Source organism: Orbicella franksi, chromosome 5 (genome assembly GCF_964199315.1).
Source record: "Orbicella franksi chromosome 5, jaOrbFran1.1, whole genome shotgun sequence".
NCBI lineage: Eukaryota > Metazoa > Cnidaria > Anthozoa > Scleractinia > Merulinidae > Orbicella > Orbicella franksi.
The window spans coordinates 12,971,127-12,998,903 of NC_138149.1; the positions used below are offsets into that span (position 1 = coordinate 12,971,127).

General features: G+C 37.8%; 1 protein-coding gene and 1 pseudogene across 1 annotated transcript; both read right to left on the reverse strand.

Annotated features, from left to right (window-relative positions):
* Positions 1-963: 963 nt before the first annotated feature.
* LOC145486320 (pancreas transcription factor 1 subunit alpha-like) lies at positions 964-14,091 on the reverse strand. Its single transcript, XM_081464958.1, has 2 exons — positions 10,403-14,091; positions 964-10,081 (listed from the first exon to the last, which is right to left on the reverse strand). The coding sequence occupies exons 1-2, from the start codon at positions 10,785-10,787 to the stop codon at positions 9,924-9,926; spliced, it is 543 nt and encodes a 180-aa protein (XP_081321084.1). The 5' UTR covers positions 10,788-14,091; the 3' UTR covers positions 964-9,923.
* Positions 14,092-14,107: 16 nt separating this feature from the next.
* On the reverse strand, positions 14,108-27,646 carry LOC145486294 (uncharacterized; annotated as a pseudogene).
* Between the last annotated feature and the right edge of the window lie 131 nt (positions 27,647-27,777).

The following is a 27,777-nucleotide window of genomic DNA, read 5'->3' on the forward strand; positions in this document are numbered from 1 at the left end:
GCAAGAACAAAAATTTTGGAATTTTGTTTGCCTGAAAAAGATCATGATTACCCCCAGAGTAAGATTTCTTAAGCTTGTTTTCAAGGTCTTTTAATTCATTACCTGAAATCAGTTGACGGGAATTTTGCGACGCGATTTACACATTTACAGTTAACACAATTTTTTTTCCTTTTAGTATGAAGGCACGGGTCGAAAGAGAAATTAAAAATTCTGGAAAAGAAGGAGGTCAGCTAAGAAAACATCATGCCACGCAATTTCAAGGTTTTCAATGAACTCTTTTGTTGCATTTTTATCATCTCAAAGCCAAGTGCAACGATTTGTGATGGTAACTTGATACGAAACAGCTGAACGGACCCAGAACAATTATGGGGACGACTGGTCGTTATTGCTTCAAGGGGAAGTGTTGTGTTCCTCTGGTTAGCTAAAGAAAGTAGGAACGAAGCGAAATACAGATCTCTTGAGTGACCACGTGAAAAAAATCGATTTTAGCTGATCTTTATTTTGATTTTAAACTTTTCTCTTCCTGAGATTACGAATCTTTACATGAGAAGTCCCTAATGTTCTTGAATACTTTCCGGTTTTCCAAGAATTAGATTTGCGATTTCGGCAAATGGACGGATAATAACAATAAAAAAAAACCCGACGAGGTTGATAATTTGGTCCAAGACTTCAAAAAGTGCAAAACGATAGAAATATAAATAATCAACTATATCTAGTAACGTGCCTTAATTAAGAAAAACACACACAGCTTTATTTAACGTGCTTGGTAAAACTTGACACATTACAAATGAGCTATAATGATTGGTAGAAACTTTAAAGCCAATTAAATGAAGCAAGTCTCTAAGCGGCGGAAACCAACACATCTCAAAATTCGAAATCGTTATTTTTTAAAGTTTCTTCGGTTGGTTTTCTGGTATACCGGCAGTGCATGTGTAGTTTTGTTCAACAGCAGTGAAACACTGATAAAATAATTATGCAGTTTGCACAGGTGAATTTTGATATTTTGATTTGTCGACCGAGTCAACAAAGTCTTGTTTTGATTGCAATGTTTTATTTAAAATCTCCGAAGGCTGAAATATCGTTCCTAAATGTACATATGTTGTTTTTCTTTAGTTTTCCATACGCAGGCGATCGCTTGGGGACAAAAATCAATTAAAAAGCAATTTATCTTGATGAATAGGCTAATGTCGGTTATCCCTGAAAATCCGGCCGCGAGAAAGTTTTTGAGATTTACAAAGTTTGAATTTTAATTTCTCTTTGAAGGCGCAACCCGATGCCGTCATGACTGACTGGAAAGTATTTGCTACAAGAAATAAATCCCCTTTAGCCGGGTTGTCCAAACTGCGGTTACCAAAAAGTTTTAAGAGAAATAATCAGTTATAGAGGAGAGAAATTTGCTTTTGACGGATGTTCCAAGTCAAACCGAAGCTTAAAGATCTGGACAGATGGAACCCATGGGTTGTTTGTTTAAAAGGATTTTAATGATTTTCCATAATAATTTCTAACAGTCCGTGAGAAAAAGACACTATGTTCGCTCTAAGTTTGTCCCTGAAAATTCTCACGGCCTGCCTGATTCAAGGCGTAGATAAAAAGCGCATGAAATCAACAGAGTCTCATTTGCGATCAAATGTTCGTTGGACGCGCTCACTAGCAGTTTGACGTGTTCTTGTCAGCCACTTTATACTTTGTGCCTCCAAGGTTTGTATACGTTTTCAACGCCTGTTTTATTATTATTGTTTCTTTCCTTCGATCCTTCCAAAGTTTAATGTCTACATTTACTTTTTCGAAGATTCGTCCTCAGCGCTATTAACGGTATACTGCTTCAATTTACCCAAGTCAGTTTTCAGATTAGATTCCGTCTCGGAGAAGGCAAGCTCTTCAATGTCGTATTCATTCACTACGTCGAAGCTCATTTGAGAAGGCAAGTTTATCCACCGTGTCAAACAGTGGTAAAATTATTACAGAAGTCAGTTGATTAGATACGAAGACTTAACTCAATCTTTATCAGCAGTGATTGCAATTTTTCACTTATTAGATATCCTCTTGCGTACTATTTTTCATATTTTTCATCTTTATTTTAGTTCACGCAGCTCGCTAGTACATCGTCACTGTATCATTTATTTGTGGCGTTTGAATCAAAGCCTTCGTGCACTTAGTCATTTCTCAGAGAGATCACTTCGTATCACAGAATGACGTATTACTGTTTTTATTTTAGTATTGTTTTTACTTCAACATCGCTACCACAAGCGAAACGGAAAGACACAATTAAAGTGATCCAACCACGTGAAATTAAATGTTAAGTTTAAATTAGCCACTGTTCTTCGCAGCGAGGACTCCATTCGAAACGGGTCTATTTCATCATACAGGAACGCGATTTAGTTTACGGTCTATAATTTTCCAATTTGCGAACTTTTCTAAAAGTTACAGCTGTTAAGTCGAAGAACAGCTCGAATGCACTAACAACGGCCACACATAAATTCCTTGTCGAAAGATACGTTTCCTAGAAAGAAATTCATCATAAGTTAATTTGGTTTTCATGAAGCAGCCGGATTATTGTTCGAGTCGCACGTACTCCAAATTTAGGGAACCTCAAATTGAAAGCTGAAAAAACAGTCTGCAAGAAGCGAAAGTAAATAACGTATCGATGAACGCGGAAACGCAATTACGTGGCCACGAATTTGATTTCTATGGTAAAGGTAGACCCTCGCGATTTTAATTAACAGAAAATCTTCGAAAAGCAGTTCTAGATCGTACCTCCTTTCTGTGCGGTTTCCATGAGCGCAAATTAGACTTTTAAGACTCACCCCAGGTTATTGGTGATTTACTTGTCTGTATTGAGCTCTCAAAAGTGATTTCCGAAAACCAGCCTGTGTTTCAGGGAATCGAGCTTTTTCTAAGCTGAATAGCATATCGTTAACACTTCACATACGCACGTCAGCTCTCGCGAGATGGACAAATTTCATGTACCTTCTATAGCAAAGAATACTGATCTCATTTGAAGTCGCTTGTAAGATTTCATAGGACGATATTTTTATGACTACTTTAAGCAAATTCAGCAGTGTGAAACTAGTTGAGTTTCGTGCTTAAAGCCGGGAAAAGCCAAAAACTGGAGATGAAGCCGCAATTAAAATTCCAAATCGCTGACACTATCTCCTAGAAGAAAATTCTGCTATATTGAACACTACGGTAAAAAGAAAAATTACCTGAGAAAAATTGAAATATAATTGATATTAGTGTAGCTTCGGGCATGAAAAATTCCACTTTTAAAATCGAGTTTCCTAGGCCGGCTTTGGTTAAGGACCGAAAGCGAACTTTAACAATTTAACTGGTGTCTCCTCAAGTAAAAGCGACGAAAACGTGTTAGCTTTATGAACAGGCAAGTTTATCCTGTAACTTAGTTTTTTTTGTTGATAGCTAGAGATTCACAAACGCTTGACGACGGCTAGAAAGCTCGATTTCATGTATATTTGACAAGCCATCTTCGTTTCAGTAATGTTAGCGAAGAATTCCGTCGAAACGTCGCTATATATATTTATAAGGAAAAAAACGGCGTCCTAACACTAGATCAAATATTCCAGCAACGTCAAAGTGTAAAGGGTAAAAGAGTACGACGATTTTTAGCAAACGACAGATCTTAGGACGAAGGGTTTCAATCGTATTTTATTTCGGAAGCTAGACAAGATTTTGGCAAGGCAAATGTTATTGAAAAACCAACTGACTTCATATAGGGGAGGTGACCTAGTTCGTGAAAGCTTCAAATAGAGCTTGAAGTTAGTCAGGTTTGATTTAAAATTTCACAGATTTCACACTTTTAAAGTTATTTGCAGTTAACAAATCGAATGGTAAACAGATCCAGACAAAGTCAAATTTGCGTGTTTGAAAATTTACAAGAAAAGAAGAAGAAGGGATACTTTTTTCTGCCTTTTTAAAAATTTTAAAACAGTTGACGCCATAAACCACTTTCCACCGAAAAACAAAATTCGTTCGAGATCTTTTAAAGAAAAAAGAAAGCACAATTAACCGAGTTCGTCGTTTCTTTGATACATCTTCATCGCCGTTTCCGTCGGCTCTTGAAGTTCTCATTAATTTTTAATTTCTTCGCCATTAGCCAAGCCTTTCGGCGAGATAGGAAGTGAACTAAGTAATCGTATTGTCAGCTATCTAAAAGATCTAAAGATCCTTTTGACTTCGGACCAAGTTTTAATCACTAAAATGCAAATAGATTGAAATGCTAATCGGTAAGTATTCGCTGTAGAAAGTTTACAGGAAGGTTAATTGAAAAGCAAATTTGCAGCGAGCCTCGCGAAACGCCCGACACTGAAAGTAAATATTTTTAAACAATATCGCTCAACTCTAATAAATCAACCGCTAAAGCTCTGAATTGTTTCTCCTTTAAATTTAGCGAAAATGAAATTTGTGTTGGCCCGAAACCAAACTATGTCCGCTAACAAAAAAGGGACAACTTTTAGACTTTCCCTCGATCGGGTAATGAAACAATAGTGTGTTTGACACTTGTGTAATATGAAATTAAAAATCAAAAAAACAGACTTTTTGAAAATCACACAGGGCAACTCATTTGTCATTTTTTTCAAAATGAATACTCTCTCCAGCGAAGCTGAAAGAAAAAACCGTATTTTTTTCTCAGTTTCAATCGCACGGTTTGCCATTTTACAGCACATGCTGTGGCTCAGAGTGATATGTACTTATGATAATAATTGCATGTTTCGCCCTTGCAAAGAGATTTAGTTCGCTTCGCTTCCAAAAGTATAGCATGTTCCTCTATTTTGTAAAACAATTTACGCGAAATTCATTAAATGGTAAATCGTTTATTCAGGTGAGTCTTAGATTGGTGAATTTATTCCTCGAGAAATGCACAACATTAGGAAGCTGTTTCTGCTTGTTTTGCGCTCAAGTATCACACCAAAATAAATTGAAATTTTCTCTATTCTGTTGTGGGCGAAGAAATGACTTGTCCATATGTTCCTTTCCCACGGTAAGAGCTGTTTTCAGGCAGCTGTAGTCAAAACTAAACAAACAATTATTAACGAAGAATGCATTAATTGAGCTTAATAATGGAAGGGATCGTGTCATTATTATGTATGTAGCAGTTAAAACCTCATTAGCATATCTTGTGCATTTGTATCATACTCTGTACAGAAAGATTAGACAAAAGAAAAGCACGACACCATGTTAATATATTGTATGCTTTCTCGCTCGGAAGCGTAAGCGAGACAAGGCTGCCCTAAACACCTTGAAACAGCCAAGATTTTATCTTAAAAAGAAACGAAAAACGAAAAAGGTGGAAGCCATTTAAATGAAAGACTAAGCAGGTTAACCGGACACAAGCGATACATAATGATTTAAGTTGTCTGTGAATAGCTTTTGTGTTTGATTTTAGTGGCTCGGATTTTAAAACAAATTTTGCAAATGTGTTGACTTCTTTTCTATCAATTTCTTTAGCCAAGAGGTGCTGTGTTCGACTTTAACAGGCCGGACTCCTTCTTCTTCCATGTCAGTTATATTTAGATACCAGAAACAAGTTATCAATTTAGATCAATACTATTTTCCATTTAGCTGAAACCCAATTATATAGAGGCACATCTATTACGGAAATTTTTTTTCGGCAATTTAAGAAGCTTATTATCGTCACGTTATTACAAGTATTACTTTTTTTCAAATTTCCCGAATTATAGTTTTATTTTCACGGAATATAGGCTTTTATTTTTACTCTTAGAAAAGCGAAACACAAATCATTAATATTGCCTTCCGGAGCGAGTAAACAAGTTTTTCGGCCCTCCACGCCACCAATATCTGATTGCAGTATATTTTTCTCTCCGTGAAATTGTCCGCAAAAATAAAACAAGCATTCTAAAGATTTTTCTTTCTAATAGAGCTCGAAATATTATCACCGTAGTGTTTTCTATTGTTCCGTTTAATGAAGTCATCTTTTTGCGGTTCTTATCGGAAAGTTTGATACGCTCATTGTAAAGTCGGTAAATTATTTAACTATTTTCCTGAGAGTTTTAATTATTGTTTGGTGTGAAGTACGTCCGGTGGAGAAAATAACCTGTATACTGCCGCCGCAGGAAACTTCATTTCTTTAATATGGCATTGTTTTGAACGAAGATGTTAAGTAACACTTGTGTATTGAGGCAATATAGAAGAGCAGTTATACAACTGTTTAAGTGAATTTTGACAGCGCTTTCGGACCATGAAGAAATTACTTGCGTGATAAATGAACGGTGATGAGCTAAATAAAAATTACATGTACATGTTTTTCGCAACTATTCAATAGATTTTAAACGACTGTGGCAACCATTCCGGTTATTTTCCGAAAGGAGGACGATTTTTTCCAGACAGATCCTATTGATCAAAATAAGAGCTTATAGAAAAGCAGTCACCTTTGGCCCCGAATGGGAAAATAATGGAATAATTTGTATGCATTTTAACATTGAAAACAACAGCTTTTTAAAAGCTAAGATTTCCAGCACGTGTTGTTCAATTCTGGCACGATCCAAGCAGTTAAAGTGATTACGTTTTGCGAATTGCCATAACTAAACTCTTCTAACTGTACTGTCGACTTTGTTTTGACGTTGGTTTTAACAATCTTTGAAACGTTCATGTCCTGAAATGCAAAACCTGAACGCACGCGAGTGTGTTTACTTCAAAAGGAAGCTTAAGTTAACTTTTAAGCGAAAACGAGCGAAATTAGGCTTAGCTAAGAACTCATTTGCGGTGTACTTTATTAGAGTGTTTCATTTGCTATGAAATATGAAAGCTGTAGATATCTTGAAAAAGTCTCGAGATTGCCCGTTGGCGAAGCACATTTCGCGTGAGTAAACGACAAATTTGAGGTTTTAATCGCGAAATTCTAAGCCGCTTATGAGTAGAGATGATCCAAGAGGGTTCTACGGGGATTTACACCACCTATCGACTTTCCAACGCCCACAGAATTTCACGTGTAGGTTTAATTTCAAGAACTTTTACAGCAAATAACCGCAAAGTGTGATTACGATACGATTGTGTCTACACAACTGCAGTTAATTAAATATTCATATTTGGTAGAGAAAGGCCGAAGCAGTCTTCGATTTCCCTGAAAGAGAAGGCTAGTCGCGCTGGCAGCGAGGAAAACTAGCTGGGAAAACGGAAAATGCCCAGCACACCTGGAAAAGATGAACATTCGTGGTCAATTTCACGCTAAAATGCCTGTCATTTGCGGTTATGTGTGATTTCAATCTGTTTTATCCCCATAACGCATGCGCAGAACTTTAAACTTAACACCGAAGTAGTTTTTCACTGCAATCCGCACTTTTCTGCTTTCGCTGAAACTTTGACATCTAACGGGAGCTACCTTTTATAATTTAAAAAAGTTTCTTAAGGCACTTGAATTTCAGTCATTAGATCAATTTGAATAAAACATGAAAAAAACCCTCTTTTTTGCATAAATTTGCCGCATTTTTTGTTAAGTTTTTAACGTTTTTCGTTTTTGTAACTCAGCGCTCGTGCAATATTCACTCGGCTCCGAAAGTGCCATTTGTAAAAGAAAGTTTATTATGACTTGCTTTATCGCAGTAATGATAAAATTTGCCTGTTTACATAATTACTAACGCTCAACGTGCTAGGTATCTTGTGTTTTTTGGCAACTTTTAAAAGCTTTTTACAAGACACAGTCAAATGTGTTGACATTACGACAAAACAATACTCTCTCTATCCATCGTTAATTAATATATTTCACATCACAAACAATTTTTTGCCGAAATATCCAATATTTTGCTGCTGTTTGGTTGCCGGAAGGGGAAGGGAGATACCAGGACGAAAAAGGGGGCCTTTGTGGGGATAGAAAATTTGCCAGCTCCCTCCAAAGGCAGCTAGTGAATGATAACTCCCTGATTATTCATTCATGATTTATTTTTAAGCCCAAGAAACATCTGCTTCTCCTATTTAAATCTCTACAAACAAAAGAAAAATCTAATTCACTGCATGGCGTGGGTAACACCTTTAATAAAAGATACAAGTTGAGAGCAGACTCCGCTCTTGAAATTCACGCTCGTTCTTGGAGACAATGGGGGTTATCTGAGGGGACTGCATCGTAAATGAGTTTGTATCTTCACTTCCTAGACTCTACTGACATGGAAATCTAGCAAGTAAGCGATTGCATGCAGCGGTTGAATACGCAAGGAGACGTTGACAATTGAAACAAAGATCTGAAAGAGTCAAATAATTGATCTTGGTTCAGGGTCTGCTTAATTCAGGGCGGGCTATACAAAACTCATGTGTCGTGTTTTCCGCCAATCAGCTCTCGTCTCCACAGGGTAGATATCGACCAGTGTCTTAATGAAAAAAAAGAGCTATTCACCAGCACGCAGGTTGCAACCAATTGTGTAAATCTTCGAACGTGTCCACACATAATACCTGTCTTCTTTCTTTTAAATGGGGCAGCTCTTGGAAATGGCTCCTCGCAGCTGCCTGTTGTCCTCTAAACAATACTTTCCCCGCAGCTGTGATAGAAATATGGCTCTTAGTCTCAGCAACGGGGACAGCATTTTGTATTGATAGGCCAGAACCGACACAAGCAATTACTTCGTCCATTATAGCTTTAATCCTCCACAGTAGATGTGTGTACCAATATCATTTAACTATATCTCCCTGATAAAGCGAATAACACGTTGAGGCCTCGTGCAAATACAAGTATCAAGACTCGTGGTTGATATTCACACCAATGGATTAAAAACTCGTTTGTCTCGCGCAGTTAGTGTAATAAATGCCATACCTGGGGATCTTGGGCAGTGTATATGACATTTATCAACCTGTTACTTGAATTGTACCTTACACCAAACACCCCAAGATCATTTACTGAGCCCATCCCACTTAGGAATGCTTATGTGAGGCACCTCTGCAGAACAAAGCCGCTTAGGTTGCGATTTCCCGCAGCTCAGAGGGTGTGACACCCCTTAAATACCTCACTGCACAAATGTTTTCGTTCTAACCCATAGAAGAGCAAACACGTCTGCACGTGTGGGTAGACATGACTAATCGATAAGATCAAGTGTTCATTGGTACAGACCCACGTTTTCTCTTAGGAAACCCGACAAGTTAACCTGAGTGTTTCGTCTGTTGGTGCCGTGAGGTCTGCAGTACCCAATAGACCTCCTGGGAAACAAGATTACAGATCGATTCTACAGGAGTCTTTAGAAATCTGATAACGTTGTTCAACACACGAGGGGCACACAAGACAAAGTTGAACTCCCGTTAGGTGAACCCTTCAACGAGATTACACAAGCGTTTTGTAGATTGAGTCTTAATTGAGATCAACGGAAGAGAACGCGACCCGTTTTCGAGCGGATCACGTTTTATGCACCTCATTAATTTTTAATTTCCAAAGAATCCTGAAACTACGAAAAGTCAAGCAGTTTATGCAAATGAAGTCTCCCGCGCAGAACTAGCACATTCACTCTTTTGTTAAACCCCAATGTAATAAAAGACTGAGCGTTTATCCCCACAACGAATTATATTTTTTCATAAATTTACTTATCAAAGAGATTATACCACTTAGAATTCCCAACAATTAAAACCAACAGGCAGTGACCAATTCAATGTCTTTTAATATACAAACTCTCAATGTGCTTAGCTTGGAGCAAAAATTTACAAAATATGTTTTTACAGAAACCGAACGCCGTTGAAACAGGTTTCATTCGCATTCTTTCTCGACAGAAGATCGAGGCGACTTGACAGCATTGGTCTGTAGAATAGCATTTTTTAGAAGAAAGTTAAAACTTCGTTCGAGCATTCAAATATGTTACATTCATGTTTTTCTCGTCCACTAGTTATAATTAAAAAATAATTCTACCTCTGCTAAAATACAATTAAAGTCCAATTTTTCCCTGCTTTGACGTACAGTTTAATTGAACAACATTTCCTTAAACTTACAATGGCGAGGGATACATTGAATTGTTATGAATTCTAGGGTCTTCGGGGGTCCAGATTTTTGCCTTCATTATACTGGAGGGTAATTTTGGCTTCTTCGAGTCTGTCCATGATAAGGAATGCCCTGTTAATGGAGGAAGACCGTATTCTTGAGTACCTGCCAGAAGGTAAAACAACAAGAAGAAAAAATGAGCAAACATGAAAACATAAATAAAAGAAATGATCTTGAAAAAATGTGTGTGGATTTTTCCTCGTTCGCACTGCACGGCTTTAGGGGAAACATATGTTTGCTTTATGGGAATTTGGCGCAAGAAAATTACAAGATTTCCCTCAATTTGCAGCTTATAAAATGCAAAAAGATTACCAAAACGTCACTTTATTTATTAGCTATCAGCCCTACATGTATGTGAGAACTTCCCAGATGCGCGCAAACTACATACTAAAGCGACGTATTCAGATGAAAATCGCTCACACTTACCGAAGCCCCTATGGCAGATCATGACTTTTCGCGGTTGTTCTGAAGATGTTGGCTGTAGTGCTTGGCTGTGGCTCATGTCCGAACTGATCATTTCCGTGAGAAAACCAATATAACCGATAGCAAGCCGCAATGTGTCGACTTTAGAAAGTCTCTTCTCGTAAGGTAGAGTCGGTATGTGATGCCGAAGTCCCTCGAACGCTTCGTTTATGCTCTGCATGCGTTTCCGCTCGCGCAGGTTTGCAGCATGTCGTTGCGCGATTTGCTGCGTTGGGGATTTCCTCCTTCGCTTTCGTTTCAAGTTCTTGTCATGATGCTCCGCCGAGGCGTAATGAAACTGGCTTGTGATTTGTGTCTGGCTTTCACGGAATGAGATCGGGCTCTCCATCTGTTAACGATTAAGATTTTCCTTCGGGAGACTTGAGGCTCGTGAAAGGCTTTAAATCTAACTAATGGTTTCGTGGGCACACGTTTCTTACAAGTCGCCCGGCTTATAGCCATTTTTAGGCAGCCAACGAACCAATCACGAGCGAGCATGAAAAAACAATCACTCGATACAAGGTTTGTGACACTTCCTATTGTGCGAGGCATCCTGCCGACTACAACTTAGTGAGAGTTAAGCGTTTAATAAAACTATGTAAAAACTTACAATACACGACGAAATTTCATAACGCTTGATTTGCGTTTAAAAAGCAGCAAATGAGACATACATGATGTCGAGAGGATGCAACCTGCTGCCGTCGCGTATTGTTCAGAGCTTAGGAAAAGCCTAATTTTCTTGAATCGAATTAAGATTTTATTGGAAGCAAGATCTATTGCCTCTTTTTTCGCTTCTCTTCCAGATTTTAGCATCGATCACGAAGTCAGGTCAAACAATGAATATCTTACTTAAAATATGGTAACTAAAACGCTACAGCCCGGAGTAACCTCTTGTGACTTCGAAACCGTAAACAAAGTTCTTTCGCGTTGAATGACAAGGTAAACATGAATAAAAACGCGAGACGTCTCCTTGTTAAAACAAAGCAATCGCAGAGCAAAGAGTTCAGCCGAGGACGTCAAACGAAAAACCAAGCATTTCAATTGGCAAGTGGTCGGGCAAAAATTCCCATCAAATTGTTCTGACGTCATCTGTTATGCGACAAACAAAGGCAGAATGAGAGAAAATGAAAAAAAAACAAAAAAAAAACACACACACACAAAAAAAACAAAACAAATGTTGATTCGGAGTCTAGAACAAACTTTTTTTATTAACCACGTTTTTCTCGCCTCGATCCCTCTTCTCAAGCCTCGAATGACCTTCTTTGTATCAAAAGTCGATTTTTTGAGCGTTGCGAAGGATCCTTCTCCGACCAACGAATGCACATTTCTCTGAATTAAGTTAATTTGGATGCAGAGTTGTCAAAAATGAATTTCGTATTATTTGTCGACCGTGTAATGGCAAAGCATCCAATCTGTTATTTCCGGACAACGTTGTTCTGTTAAACGGCGAGTTGCTGCAAATGTGACGGGATATTTTTTGTACCATGTTATGTGAATTACACGTAAAGGGCTTTATTAAGTATGGCCGATGCGCAACTGGTGTTGAGGAAGATGTTTTTGAGATTTCTAAGGTGAACAAAAGGACAGCGCCAGGCGAGTAAATAATGTATAAAAGATAATAAACTGAACGAGATTGCGGTATTGTATCGAAACAGTGGAGGAAACTATTGTTACGAACCTTCACTGCTATTTAATGTCGTGTTCCAAACTTATTGTAGCCTCAAGCCAAATTTTCAATAGGTCCTGATTAGGGGGTGAACTGTCAAAAAGATACTTCGCGGGTAAAATGATGTGATAACACTGTAGTTTAGGACCAGTTAATTAATTCTCTTTATTCGCAGAAAAATTTGTCTCTATCAGTTCCATGTAGGACAAATTGGACAGGAGATCGCTTTTACAGACAATTAGAATTCGTAGTGCAGTATAGTTTGCGATCGTAAGGTTATAATTTGCCTTAAAATATCAAAATGTAGACAGATGTTTCCTGTAGCCTGCCTTATCAGCAGTGGATGTATGCACGAAGTTGTGTAAAGTACAACAAGGAAAAGAATATATATTTTCTTCATTAGCATACGCCTCTCTGGTTTCGGTTATGTTAACTTTCAATTAAGGGACTTCGGTCAAAATCAGTCGATGTGATAATTTGCCGCGAGGACTTAACGAAATCGAATATTTTGAAATGTTTCCATTTCAGTCCGCTGTTGATCAGTTAATCACTTGATGGTAACAAAGTGTTCTTGTAAAAGTCGGAATTAAGCCACTTAGCTTTGTCACGTGGGCAACAGAGAGCAACAAAAAAGAAATTGGTCCTTCTAACGAAGAGAAAAATGGCGGAGTCAACGATATTTTGTTTTTCAATTCAAGTGCATAAAAAAACAACACGCTCGGGCTGCACGTGTTTTGTGTCGAAGTCTCTATAACGTTTTCCCACTTCGAGTGCCTTTCATCTCCATCGCCTTTGTTACGCGTCTTGTCTTTGAAGCACTAAAATAATCGGGCATTTTGTTCATCGTTTGTAAGCGGCTAGCAGATGGCTTGGCATATTAAAAGTATATATGGAATTGTTGTGAGTTGGTTAATTGCCGCTAGTGATATACTGTTGTTATATTGCAAATCCCGCGAATTTCACATTTTGGATCGGCGCCATCGAGTGGAGACATTGAAAAATAGCCGGAAAACTAACGCTGGTTAAAATCCGCAAAAATTGAGACGTAGAATTTATGTATGGCACACAGGACTTCACTCGAGAAGCTAGAGGTTTTGCGGACAAAAACCTAAATGATACAATAAGAGATACGCAGTGACAATCAATATGGTACGATGAGCGCTGCGTTTGTGATTCACTCGCCAGTGAAGGAGAGTCAGTCGTTACATTTCTTTATTGTCAAAACAAAGAGTGATAAACGGTAGCAAATGTTTCTTTTTCCTCCAAGTCATTTTAATTCGGCGGAGATAATTAGGCAGAAGAGGCAACGGAAAATTTTGCCTGCCCTTTCATACGGTTGAGAAATATTCTGTACGTGTTGTTTAGATAGAGTAAGTTCAGAGAAAGCAACCTAACCACCGCTAAGAAGAATTCTTACACGCGTAAACAATCCTAAAATGCTACTAGATATACCCGCCGTGTTTAAATATTATTTTAAGAATTACCAATTTTTAGTTTAAGTCATTCCGTAATCAAAAGAAACATAATTTAAATCTTACATCCTTAGATGTGTTCATATACTGTTTTAATTTGCAATTATGATAGCGGTTATTTTCTGTTAATGCTATGACAAAAAAGATTACTACCTAATTAACATAGTCATTGCTTGAAATACTTTGATCTTAATATGTAGATTTTCGTACGAAGCAAGTCGGCGAAGGCTAAAAAGAGAAAACTGGATTACATTCCACAGATCAGACGCTAATAGCAAACCATATGTCTTGATTTACTAAAGAAACTGAAAGCGATGCCATGGTAAATAAACTTCATAACAGTACGGTGTCCAGTCTTGTTTTAAACACATTCGCCATGAGTAACCAAGGTCTTGCGAAAGCCGTTTTCAAGCGGAAAGCTCAGATATTGACCAATCAGTCTTTCGTAGGTCACGTTGTCTTTAAGCCACCAGAATCGCAAGAAAACCTGGAATGAAATGTAAAAAAAAAAAAAAAAAAAAAAAAAAAGAAAATTAAAATTTCCTACGTGACATTATTTGATTAACGTAGAAGTCAACTAAAACAAATGTGGAATCAGGCGAATAAAATAATTTCCTCTTTCTGATACTTGCTATGCTTTTTGAAATTTTACTTGTTTGGCGTCGAGAAACTAATCTGTTATACGTTGTTCAGATTATATATCCGTGGAATTCAGCTCCTTTTATTTGGTAACTAGAAAAATATCGATAGTAAACAATTCAAATCTAACTTTTCCTTTCCCAGGCGATATTTTTTTTTCGAGTTTTGGCTTAAATACAACTCTAATAAAACAGCAATGTTAGAACGTGGTAACACCTTTTATCAGTCCATTCTTAAATAGCATGTTTCTTTACTAAAAGTGTAAATGAACTGAGCCGAGATCATTCTAAATGAGTTCAAACTAAGCAAAACGAAAAGACATCGAGAAATTCAGTCTTTGCCGCTCATAGTTTGATGTAGGACTAAAAAACGAAACCTAATGGATTGAAAGAATTGACTCTTGTAATATAAAGGAAATAGACCGAATTCTAAAATGGCTTTCTTACAGCGAAGTTTCCAACAATACCGTACTTTTAAATTACCAGCTTGCAAAAGAAAACATCAAATAGAAAACATACTTATCACAACTCAAAGAAGAGCATTTAGTTGCTGAGCCGAGATCAACAACCGCGCTTCTTTAGTTCATTTTAGAGTCATCACTTGAGAAACCAGAATCATCAGTTAAAGATACAGAAATCTTGATAAAATATGTCGTTAACATGTGGCAAGACACACCCTTTATTCACTTGACTAAATCAGTTCTTTTTCGAGGTCTTTCTCTTGACTTAAACTCTATGTATATCGTAATCGCTCTCCGAGACATTGTTTAGAGAAAATGTTTCAAATTGTTACATAATACAGAGAACACGTTGCGAGCTGCGACTGATGAAGCACAAATGAATTAATTGTTAACTGCACAGTGTCGTAAAACCACAAATACTTAAATAAATTGATGTTTTCATCTTTGCATTAATTGCATAGTTAAAACGCAAAACATCTGACTTCTCGTTTACAATTTTCTCGTTTCAAAAACCGATTTTCCACTCCCTCAGCGGAGAGTGAAATGCTTTGGGCATTAATTGACGAAAGTAGCGGGCAATGCAACGACGGCTAATGCGGTTTTTATGTTTTAAATTAAAGAGTGTTTTTTTTTAGCCTTTGATTTTCAACCTGTTTATGCTCGCCTACTGTCAATGTTCTTCTCACCAGGAACTCTGTGAGCTTTAGCCGCAGTAAACAGAAATGCTAAGACGTAATGAATCAACCTTTCCTCTATACCACTGTTGTTTTCACTGTATCATGAACACCACATGCCTCGTAGATCCGTGATGTGTGAAAACAAACTTTAAAAAGTTCTCCATCACTTTGGTTTTAATTGCACTCGATTCCTGCGTTTCTTTATTCGCTATTCAAATCTCCTATAGTGTTGTTGTCGGCACATAAAAGAATGAAACGAAGAGATACTAATTCAAAACCTTTCCGAAATGACCGAGCGTACGCAACCAAATGAGTTCTTAAAAATAAAAGGAAAGTTTTGCGAAGGTGGGCAAGTTGAAAGAAATTATTTATTGCACCAGTAAACAGTCGGGAGGCTGATAAAAACCTCATTAAACGAAACAGTTGCGGCATAAGTTACCTAATGCATAAACAGACTACAGTTAAAGAATAGACACAATCAAGTGCTACTAATAACGCATAGTACCTGCCATTATTAATTAAGAACGGAATCATTTGACTTTTGAGAAACGCTCGATTCCTTTTGCTCTATTTATTTGCGTACGGCTTGTTAATAAACGTTGTTCGGATTATTGACACAAAACCAAACGATTTCTTGATGCCATGTTGCGTTTCGGAATACTCTTGGATGAGGAACGCGAAAGCAGAGAATGGTACTGTTTTGACCTTGACCCAAAATATTTACTTGCCTTTGCAAGAGGAAAAGATGAATGTTTTTCTTGAAAAGGACACCTGTATGAGACGGCGGGTTTATTCAAAAGAAAAGTAATAAGAGCTTGTAGAATGTCGAGAGCAATTAAATTTTTATTTAAAATACTGTTAGTTCGTGTTAGGTGGCTGAAAAAAAATATTGCGAGAAAACGACGTAATTATGCAACTGCCGTTTTGAATAGCGGGTGAAAAGACTATAATGTAACAAGATGGAACCGTTTTCATTAAAATTAATTATTTCTCTTCAAATTCTTAAACTGGTAAATGATATAAGTGTAGCAGAAAGGCTGAGGCGAGCGAAGATTTTTCTACACTAGAGCTGGAAAGAAATGCCAACCGAAACATTAAAAGGTCGTGCTCCGATCGTTTTCATTCTGAAAAAATTCTGAAAGAGACACCATCCCACGTGGCTTTTTTATCTTAGTAATTAGGAAGACTTATAGATTTAGTGATTTTGGCTGGTAGCCTAGTTCTTAAGCCGAACTTCGAGTTAACCGTGGGAGATTGAAAAACGTTAGCTGGCCGTGGGAAATATTAGAAGCAGACTTCAAAGTAGGTAGATATTCACCGTAATTAGTTGAGGCCCTATAGGTGGCACATTTAGCAAAGTTTCTCTCACGGTTGTGTTAACTTCTGTCTAAACAAATTTGAAGACATCGTTATAAGGCCCGCTGAAATTTACACTGCTAATTTATATGAGAATATGGCCACTTTGCAAGGATTTGCATGAATATAAATCGAAGTCGATTATAATGTGCCCATGAAGTAGCGTCAACAGTTAATTTTGTGTTGAAATTCGTCCGGCCGGCGCTGAGCTTTTGTCAGGCTCACAATGTGTAGTTTCTAAGTTCTGTGCAAGGAATGCCGCGACATATGCGACGACTGAATGAATCTCGGCTGGCGCACTCCGAAATGTTAAGCGCGTACCTTTTTTGTTCAAGGACTCTCTCCAGTTTCTTCGCGGTACGGCAACCATTGAAAGAGCACTAAAGCCGGATCATTCGCGCCGGCAACTTTGCCAACATGGTCTGGAAATCAATCTAACAAAGAAATCCTATATAATTATTGGAGAAATAAAGGAATAAATCTATTTTGTCTGGCTTAATTCGTTCAAGAGAGTAGCTAACTACACGTGTTTAACAAGAATTTCCACAACGCACTGTTTCCAATTTACAATTTAAAAGTTGAAATTCTTTTTCACGCTTTCGTGAGCCTTTTGAGCAAGCACAGACAGTTAACCTATTTCACTCAATTAAAAACGTGACCGTTTTGCTGGTAAAAAATCGCTCATTTCTCGGCACAAAATTATGCAATAGGTCGGGGCTAGCTAATTGTCTACAAAATAATACCAGAGAATACCTCATATCACACCTGTAGCGGCGTTACTGATCCGGTTAACACGTACGGCCGTACTCGTTTGTTCGAGGTATTTCGTAAATTTTCAAGTATTTGGTTGCATTGCATTTGAATGATCGAGTCAATTAAATACGCTCTTAATTTTAAATGAGGTCTGCGTGACTTTCCACGTCTTGTAAGCCATTTCAAGGCAGCATTTCTATGGCTTTAATTTCCTAAGCGCTAGAACAAAAGTTCGCAAACATTATCACATTTGTTTTTGTCGTTTCCCACGGAAATTAAACAGGATTCATGCTTATAAGAGCTTAGTTTCGTTCCTGTAAACTCCCTCTTATTCATTCAATTGCAGTTGACGAGGCTTTTATAATTAAGAAACGTGTTTTACTTTAGCGACAATTTAAAAGCTCTCAAAACTCGTTAATCTTTTTAATAACCTAATGGTGCGTCATTCGACCGATTTTGACCTTAATTGTTTATTTCAATGTGTGTCAGAGAAACCGTCGTTTTTCCTCGAGGTTGAAGAGTTTCTTCGGTCGAAAAATCCTCAAAATAGTTCCGCAATGAAAAGTTTTTCGTGCACGAAGCATTCAAATTCAGAAATTACACAAAAAAATGCTCCAAAACAATTCAAACTTGCATCTACATGACAAAAGACGTGAAAAGCGAGACAAGTCCTTCCGCGTGGCTTGTGTTTGTAATTGAAAGCATAAAAGCTCACTCACTGCTAACACTGGGGCAAAGTGTAAGAGGATAATAGCGCTTACAAAACAAAAACAAGGTTGTAAATAATGAACCCTGTGTCCCACGAATTAAAAGGACTTGTGTCCTTTGTGAAGAAAGCGGGAAGCGTCAAATCGCTGCAATATTGTTTCAAACAGTCTGGAAAATGAATTTTCAGCATTTTTATATTTAGTAAGACAAGACGTCACATTAAAGATTTCAGTTGCCGTGGAGTTTAGAATATCGCCGTAGATTTTCTTTTTTTGGATCTACAAAACGTTCGAGTTTCGTGGACAAAACAATAGAAACCGCGATTCGTTTCAAACAATGAATGCTAGAGAACTACCGATTTAGATAGCCTTATTCAACTTTGGGGAAGAAATTTTACATTTAGGCCTACAACTGCTATGATCTAACATTGAATAAGAACTTCTGGATCTTTATCATAATAGATTTCACATAGTGCAAGTCATTTTCAAGTGAGTGTTTGGCTGTGAAGAGTTCATTGTCCACAGTATATTTAAGACTCAACATTTTCACTTTTCCCCAAGAATGTTAATTAAAAAGAAACAAAACAAAGAGCAACAAGATTCGCATTTTGCATAGAAATGTGTGTGCAAAAAGAAGGAAAAAAAATCTGAAACTTGTGGTGTCTACAAAAAAACTTGGTGTCTGTAAAAGTTTCAAATCCAATCCTTTTTTTCAAAAGAAATAATGATCGCACAATTTACTCTAAAACATAAGAAAACCCTTTTAAACATTCTTTTCAATTGACTTCTTTGAGAGTTTGCTTAGCTTTTGTCTTTTAAATTTAAGTATTGGGTATTCGGCTTTTTATAATTGCCAAATGGTCAAGAAAATCTAAAGAAATTAAACTTAACACAATGATCGCAACATTTTTACGATAAGAATACCTTAAGCAATGTAGACAAAGCTATTCTAAAAGCAGAATCAATTTAATTTTGGGAACAATTCTACACTAATTACTAGGTGTATTGCAAATATATTTACAGTAGAATTCCACTCCTTTGTTTTTATTTCGAAGACTTAAAAGCTCGTTTTCAACGAAATTGGTCGCTATAATCGATGAAAAAGCTCCATGAGCGTTCTGATCACATTAATTGAAACAAATCATCAGCGATCGTGGTCGATAGATCGTAAAGAAAACGATCGCATATCCCACAATACGGCACGGTCGTTGTTTGATCCAGATCATTTCGGGAACTTTTTAAAATTCTATAGCTATTGTGGCCACCATATGTAAACTCAAGGTCATTCTCAAAGATCGCTCATTTTTTGCGGTAGCGGTTGCAATTAAGGATCATAGCGATCAAGGGAGCACTTATATGGAACCCAGCGCTGAAGCAGATGCACAGCCTGAACAAAATTCCAAATTATCTGGGATTAGCTCTTGCAGCCCTTCTCTTCTTTGACGGAAAATTAAGATTTTTCCTTCTTTCCACGTGTCCCCAGTGATGTAAATGAGTTGTTTGGCAGATTCTGATTGAGTATCTTCTTTTTTTCCCGTGATTTTATTTCCGACCAGTTTTGCAGGCCTGGTGGTGGCTTGTGGTTATAGCGCGCTGCACAAAGAATTGAACCTGGAGCGCTCTCACCACCGCGCAATCTCTGTTCCCCAATTAGTTTTAGCATTTAGGACAGTTATGCACAGATGGCCTCGGCGTATCCACAGGCTAATTCCTGATCAAGACTGTATCCCTTCTCTGTTCGAATAATTTTACATTGTAGAAACGATCTAGGCATTGAAGCAATATTTATTACAGGTTTTGGAGACCAGAAGACCTGGCATGAAAATTGCATGGAGAGAAATTGTTCTGAAGGGGGAAAAACAGTAAACGTTTCTAGTAACAACACATGTCACCATCCGTGTATTTTAACTGTAAAAAATGTAAAGTTATAAAAGGAAAGAAAACGCAGATTTATTTCTACGGTTAGGCCTACCGTCAACACTAATCCGTCACGAAAACGGATCTTTTCGAAAACGCTTTTCAAACCGGAAGAATTTGTAACCGCCGGCTTTGTGTTTTAGTGTGGACGGAAAACATTTGAAAACGGAGCTTTTCGAAAACGATGACGTCACGATTTGTGATTTTCCTGACCGAAGTTTCCTCAAACACGAATCCAAAATGACCGGTGATTGTTGCGTTTTCAAATTTCTTCGGTGTATTGTGGACGGGAAACATTTGATACGTTTTCAGATTGAAAAGGCCATCCTCAAATTTCTCCGGCATAAATTGGATGGGGCCTTAAAAGCATGTATGCTTTGACTGTGTCAAATTGAAACCATGAACATTTATTTTTATTCTTAAAACTCGATTTGACCACACTGATTTCTTTTGTTTGATAGCAAAATGTTCAAAATGCTCTACAAACTTTTTTTTTGTATCTTTCGGCTCAATGTAGACGCCCCGACGCCTTCAAGGCGATGTGATTACCACTCTAGTGCTAAGCTCCTTAAGTAATTTATATTTAGGGTAAACAAGATTTTAACGGGAATGGATGTTTAAGACTTTCTCAAACCATGGAGAAAACCTGAAATTAAAAACTGAAACTCTAGAGAGTCTTACAGGAACAGTTACTGTTACCAAGAAAGATCCACGAGATACAAAAATCGGCGAAACAAATCAGATCTTACTGCTTAAACCTAATTCGCTGTAAACTAATGTCAAAAGCAAATGACTTATTGAGATTGCTGTAAAACAGTCATTAAGGTAGCTAATACAAGGAAAGTGAAGTTTGAAAATAAAAAAAAATGGCTCTTAATTAACCTTTCGTATTTTCTACAATGGGGAACAGAAATATTCATAGAAACTGTGAACTGATCAACTAACGGCAAAACCATGACAATAATTTCTAGAACGTATAATTTAGTGGCAATTTTAATTTTTTGATTTGAGGAAAGCTTCCCTCTTACTGCCTATTTGAGAGTAGATTGTATAAATAAATGTGAGTAAACTTAAGGTGTAATTTTCTTCAATGAATTGAAATTCTCACAGAGGTGCTAAGGCAGTCAAGTAATAGCAAGCAAGAAAATTAAACCAGTTGGATATGTATCCAAAGAAAGCGGCGATTAACCTTAATTAATTAACCTTTCGTATTTTCTGCAATGGGAACAGAAATATTCATAGGAACTGTGAACTGCTCAACCAACGGCAAAAACTTGACAATAATTTCTAGAACTTATAATTTAGTGGCAATTTTAATTTTTTGATCTGAGGAAAGCTTCCCTCTTACTGCCTATTTGAGAGTAGATTGTATAAATAAGTGTGAGTAAGCTTAAGGTGTAATTTTCTTAAATTAATTGCTGCTTAAATGAAATTCTCACACAGGTGCTAAAGCATTCAAGTAATAGCAAGCAAGAAAATTAAACCAGTTGGATATTTATTCAAAGACAGCGGTGATTTCCTTAAAACGCTGTACCTGAAATAAAAATGCTAGTGCGAATGTAGAAAGTTTTAGTGAAGGGAAAATTAGATAAGTGTAAACGTTCTTCTACATTATGTTCACCAGTTTTGTAAGTACAACAATCTCCAACTACAAAAACTGCCACCTGATTTGTTTACTTTCCTCGCCATTATGTGAATTAGGTTTGGAAATCACAGTCCAATTTCGGCGAGAAGAAAGTCTGCTATTGAAGAGTTTCATTATTCAGATACTAGAATTTGTGCACAGTTTAACTGCGAACTGAAGAATCTTTCAACAACAATACACAAACACTTCACAAAACGTTGGTATTTGTTGTAAAACATTTCTGGTCACACTTGAGTGAGAATTGCCTTTCACGTGGCCTTTCAAGAGGTTTAAGTTTGCCAACAGGATTACTTTGAGTAAACAGAAACCCATTCGAGAGCAATACATTTTCTAATACGTTAACATGAAAAGGATTGCAACCGAAATTTGTCCTGAGTCTGATGACGTCACATTTTGGCGGGAATTATACGCAAACCGCGTTGATCGCTTACTTCGTTACTTGCAGGGTAAAAACAAAATGGCGGCAAAGAAATTAAACTTACTGCTTTCGCTGTTTTTTGCATGGCTTTCAGAGAATGTTTTGTGTAGTTTTTATACACATCGCTACATGATAGTTATAAAAGCAATTGTGTTGTACCTTACGGTCTTGTTAGCTTACACGTACCATTTTAATTAAGAAAAATGTCGGAACTCTTTCTTAACTACATGTTAAGACGAATAGTTAATAATCGGTATCAAAAAGAGAGGTGAAATAAGTTAAGTAAATGTTCGAGATATAAGCTCAGCAACCCGCTTAAAACGAATCGTGATACAAGAACGAGTTTTATGCAGGCCGCCATTTATCTTTGCGATAAACATCCTTATTTTAGTCGCTACAGATTTTGTGTACCAATACTGGTTTTTGTTAACATGTTCGTTTTCATTTAACCATGTGTTTCCCCAAAATTGTTGTTTTGTTTAATTAAACGTCATCGAAACATGTTAAACGTTCGACTTAGAATTTTAATGCTTAAATTAGGCTATTTATTCATTCGGCCATTTCAGTGTATGTATCATGTCATGTGCTGTTTGGTCGGTTCCAGTGTTAAGACTCAGCAACTATTCAATTTCAAGGATTAATTTGAGTACATAGATATGTCTCAAAGAAATTTCTCTCACGAATGTACAGATGTTGTTTAGTTTTCATCCCATACTGAATGAATATTACTGAACAGTATCATATCGGCAGCGTTTCGGCGCGGCTTCAATTCACATTTTGCTGCGAGTTTGGTGCCGGACAGTCGGCTTTCTTGTCCATGCCGTTAAACAGCTTTCAAATTAAGTCTTTCGGAGCTTTCCATTGAGCCAATAATTTCGAAACGGAGCAAGTCAAAAAGAAAATATGACTAAGACAATGCACATGGTTGAATTCTCTTGCAAGGTATTTTGCAGTATTTACTTTTCCTCTTCAAAAAATTAACAACTAAAACTAAAAAAATAAAAATAAAATAGAGCCTCGGTTTGCCCCACACTGACTACGGCCATGAATGGTATCGAAATTTCCTGGGAAGGTTTTCAGAAAGCCGGAAATTGTTGAATTTCCGCAAAGCGAACCATTTAACTGAAAAAATTCGGAAAAATTCCGCGACGAAAGTCAACTGGAACGGAAATTCTCTATTAGAAATTTCCGAAAATTTCGGTGTGTAATTCCACGTAATGGGCGCCTTCCATTCGATAAAAAATCCTTGGAGTTTTGGAGAAGAAGACAACTTTGCGAGGTATACCGAAATTTTGAGGTAGTAAGAAGGTAACTAAAAGTTAAAAGTGTGATACACCAGCGTATCTTTATTTCTTAGTCTTTCCAGGGAGAGGAAAATGATAAAATGAATTAAAATAAAACATAAATAATAGCAAGAAGCCGGCAGGAGAAGAAAAATGGCCGCGCGAGATCTGGGGGCGAAACGCGCCTTGTCACACACTTTTTGCCCCAGATTTCGCGCGGTTATTTTTCTTCTTGTGTTTGGCATTACCTCTCTTACGCTCAGCGATACAAGAAATAAGACGGGATTAGTAGTCTTTATGTGTGAAAACTCTTGACAAAGACTCAATATAGAGGCATAACAACCGATTTACATCATAGTGTTGAATTAGTTGAATCCGTTTGGTGATAGCTCGCCAGGCGGTGATTGTAGTGTAGTGACAGTGACGTTTACGTCACGTGACATTGGAAACCATGTGCTAAAGCGAGTCCGCCATCTTGTCAATAGAATCGTTGTTTTCCTACAATATTGTGTTTTCTTCTCTTGCGAAGCTACTACAGTGATATCCTCTGTAAATATTGTTGTTATTATTATCATTATCATCATCATCATCGTCATTATCATTGTCATTGTCATTGTTATTGTTGTTATTGTTGTTGTTGTTATTATTATTATTATTATTATTATTATTATTATTATTATTATATGGCAAATGATGTGGAAGAAGTCTTTTATGTGTAGACAGTTTTGTATGCAGTAATTATGAGCTGGAAACCCAACTACACTTTTCTTATGGTTTTGTTAACTCAAATAAGATGCTTTGCTATTTCAGGCGTTCAATTAAAAGGGACTTGCCAGCGTTTCCCTGCTCCTGTTTTAAATTAAATGCGCTTTATTGAAACAAGTTGTTAGAATAAACTACGAAATGAATAAATTTAAGCAAGAAAAACCTTCAACGTGTCTTTCGTTGTTGAATATTTTCAATAATATTTTTTCTTTTTCAGTCTTTCAAGGTCTAGGACACCTTGTCCCACTTTTCAAGTTTCTCTGTCTGTGTTGAAAGCCTAGTTATTTGCCAAATTGAAGCGAACAAAGGTAAAATAGCCGACTAAGCGAGTATGTGCAGCTTAAGTTTTGAGAAAGTCAGAGTCAATGTCGTTTTCTCTAACCTTATCGTCTCGATTTGCGCGCTTATAACACACCTAAAGCCCTGGCCAAACGGACTGGCAAGTAGTCGCAAGAAGCCGCAAGTTGACCTTGCATGAAGACGTCACTCAACTTACATTAATTTGAGTTGGCCATGGGTGGCCACGGCAAACGATGAGAAACTTGCGTCGACTTGCGTGCAAGTTTGATCTCGACCAAAGTAAGCGTAACTCACCGCAAGTCAACGAAAGTTCACTTAAGACCTAGCTAAATGTAGTCGCAATTAGCCAGGTCTTTTGGCCAGGTCTTACTTGCACTTCCTTGCATGCGTGCAAAAGCTTCCAACTTGTGTCTAATTGTGATACCGTTTGGCTGGGGCTTAACAGTCTAATAGTGCGTGGATGCTACGAAGGAAGTAGCTTTTTGGTCACGATGCCCAGGACAAACTGCACCGTTGTCATAAATCCTGTCACGGAAATCAACACTTTGGTCACATTAACACCGAACAGTCTGAACGCAAAGTAATTGGCCATCTGAACCCGGTTAATGAAGAAGTCCAAGGAGGTAATGCTGAACTGTCCCAGGGGCCTGTCATCCGACCGCAGCCGTGTGCAGTTGACCCATTCACGGAACCTGTTACATTGCACCGTTACCATGGCAGCCCAATAAAGGGGGGACATAAAGAAGAAGAAGACCAGGCTGGAGAAGAGCATTTCACAGCCGGTGATGAATCCATCAGGAAGCGACAGTCTGGGCGCTGGAAGAGGCTCCGTCCACGAACAGTTATAGAACACCAACCTCACCACGTCCGTTTCACCCGCGTCCGATGCCAGGATCTGCCATAAATGGAAATCGACGAGCCATATGACGATAAAGCTAATGACATTAACCAGAAGCCACCATTTGATTGCCTCAACTTCGCGGTACATGAAATCGCAGAGATCCTGGTATTCGTTGATGGCTTCACGCAGCCCCTCTGACCAGGATTTGAATTTGCTCTTGAAGTCATCGATTCTGGAGTTGATGACCGAGCAAACCGAACTGAAAATCAAATTCATTGCTACACTTGCCGAAGCACAGTAAATGTAACCCAGGAAATAAATAACGCAAATCTGAAGCCATGGCACGGGAAGAATAGACTGCGTGACATACAAGTAGACAAGAAGAGCAAGATACGATGATGGTCAAAGTGCCAAACAAGGTTAACACGATTACACACGTTCGGCAAAAGTTGACACGTTCGATCACCAGGTAAACGTTTTTTCGAAGGCGTCCACGATGTCTGTATCCGTAAAGAGCCCCGAAATGATGCGAAAGAGCACGACCCGAGAAAAGCAATATTGTAGGTAAACCGCTTGATGAAGACATGATCGGGTCTTTTGCCACGCAAATTGAACGATACATCGGCGGTATCCAGGTTATCACGGCAATTAACAGCATCAACAAGTTGCCGAGCCTTCTAGATCTGTCTCCAGTAACAAGACCCATCAACTGCAGCACTTTGAAGACTTCAGTTGTTCTTTTCTCCAAGAGATCAGCGTTCGAAGGTTCTCTTTCGGTTTCGTTTCCACTGCTGTCATGAGTGTCACGATTTAACAAAGGAAGTTCAACTGAACCATACTCACTGAATGTTGAACCCAAAAGTGGTTGCAAAGCGGGAAATCGCTCGGAAACTGTCGACGACATTTCAAAAACTATCTGATGGTTTTTGATTCATCCTTGCTTGTCTTAAAGTCATGATCGATTCGTGGAAGAAGAGACCAGAAAACAGGAAACGATTTCCATTCTCACTCCCAGAGCTCTCTCTCAATGTAAAGGAACAAGCATTTAGGGGCCTGGAACGAATCTAGAAACTGGATAATGATCTGACCTGTTTGAGCCAATTCCCTAATTAATAATTAGGTGGCAGTCTCTCTAAAAGCGGTCCACTCCATTTCTGGTCGGAAAAAAAGTTTTCCCTCAAACTTTTCTCAGTGAACTATCTTGCGTCATAAGTAAATGCAGACTTAAGTTTTTGCAAATACGTCAAAATATATATTTTTTTAGGGCTCAAAACAATCATAGCCGGGAAACGCCTAAATTTGAGCGTTCCAAGGACGGAAAATTGCCTAAATTGACGAGCTCGCTGCTCAAAGACCACCAAACGTAACAAAAAATTGTTACTATCCCTACATTAAGTCATCCTTCAAGGGTAAGAAATGCACGTTACTTTTGATATATTTTGTTTTAGGGGATCCTGAAAATTTATCTTTTACCGCCCGTTATATCACTTTCTGAAAACCTGCGAAAGTAGCTTGTCTTCGCTGGCGCGTATTTCCCCAAGTCTAGACCCGGCCGCTCAAAACTCTAACTGAATTCTGCTAAACAAGGGTTAGGAAGCATATAAATATAAAAATACCTCGCGCTTTTTATCTTCCTTTCCCACAGCGACTTCGAACTTTCTGTGCTTTCTGCGAATCGCACACTTCACTATGCAAATTATTGTCACGCCAATTCAGACTGCTTTCATTCAAAACGTTCTTATGTTGTTTTAATTAATCATGCCACGTTTAAGATACAGGGATCCGACAAAAACTAAAACTCAGAAACGGTTTAAATAGGTAGCATTACTGAATTATTAGCGGTGATCCCCAGACGCTTTGTGGAAAAGTCAAGAAAACGTGGCCGGAATATTTGCAAATTTAGTCACGGTCCATTACTTCTACTAGTCCTGTTTATAGACCGGTCAGTTTGCAAAACTTTTCTAGTGTTTTTTATCTTTCTTTCCATTTTCCACTGATGTTTCTAAAGTGAAACGTACTATTTAGCCGATGTTAAAACTTGAAAATTGATATCAAATCTTTACAGAACACTGTAATTGAAATCGACAACATCGTGACCTTCGTGATCTCAGCTGCGTTGCACAGGCCACAAAGATTTTACCTCTTTATAATCTGCTCCAAACACTGCAAAGTCAACCAATGTGTACAGGTTCGTACAGTGTGTATTCGCTTTAGCAATACTCATTATCTTACACTGAAACCTTCCTTGCTCTTTGGTTATAATGGAATTGCGATGCATTTGGAAAACACTTCAAAATGAGCATCGACTTGTTAACCGCGCGGCCATGGGCCGAGCGCGGTTCTAGGTTTACCCGTGGTTTATTTTTTAAAATTTTTTTTTTGTCGGTGACCAGACGCAGACCTCCCCTCGGCCAAACTTTGAGTCACGCAACGTGTGATT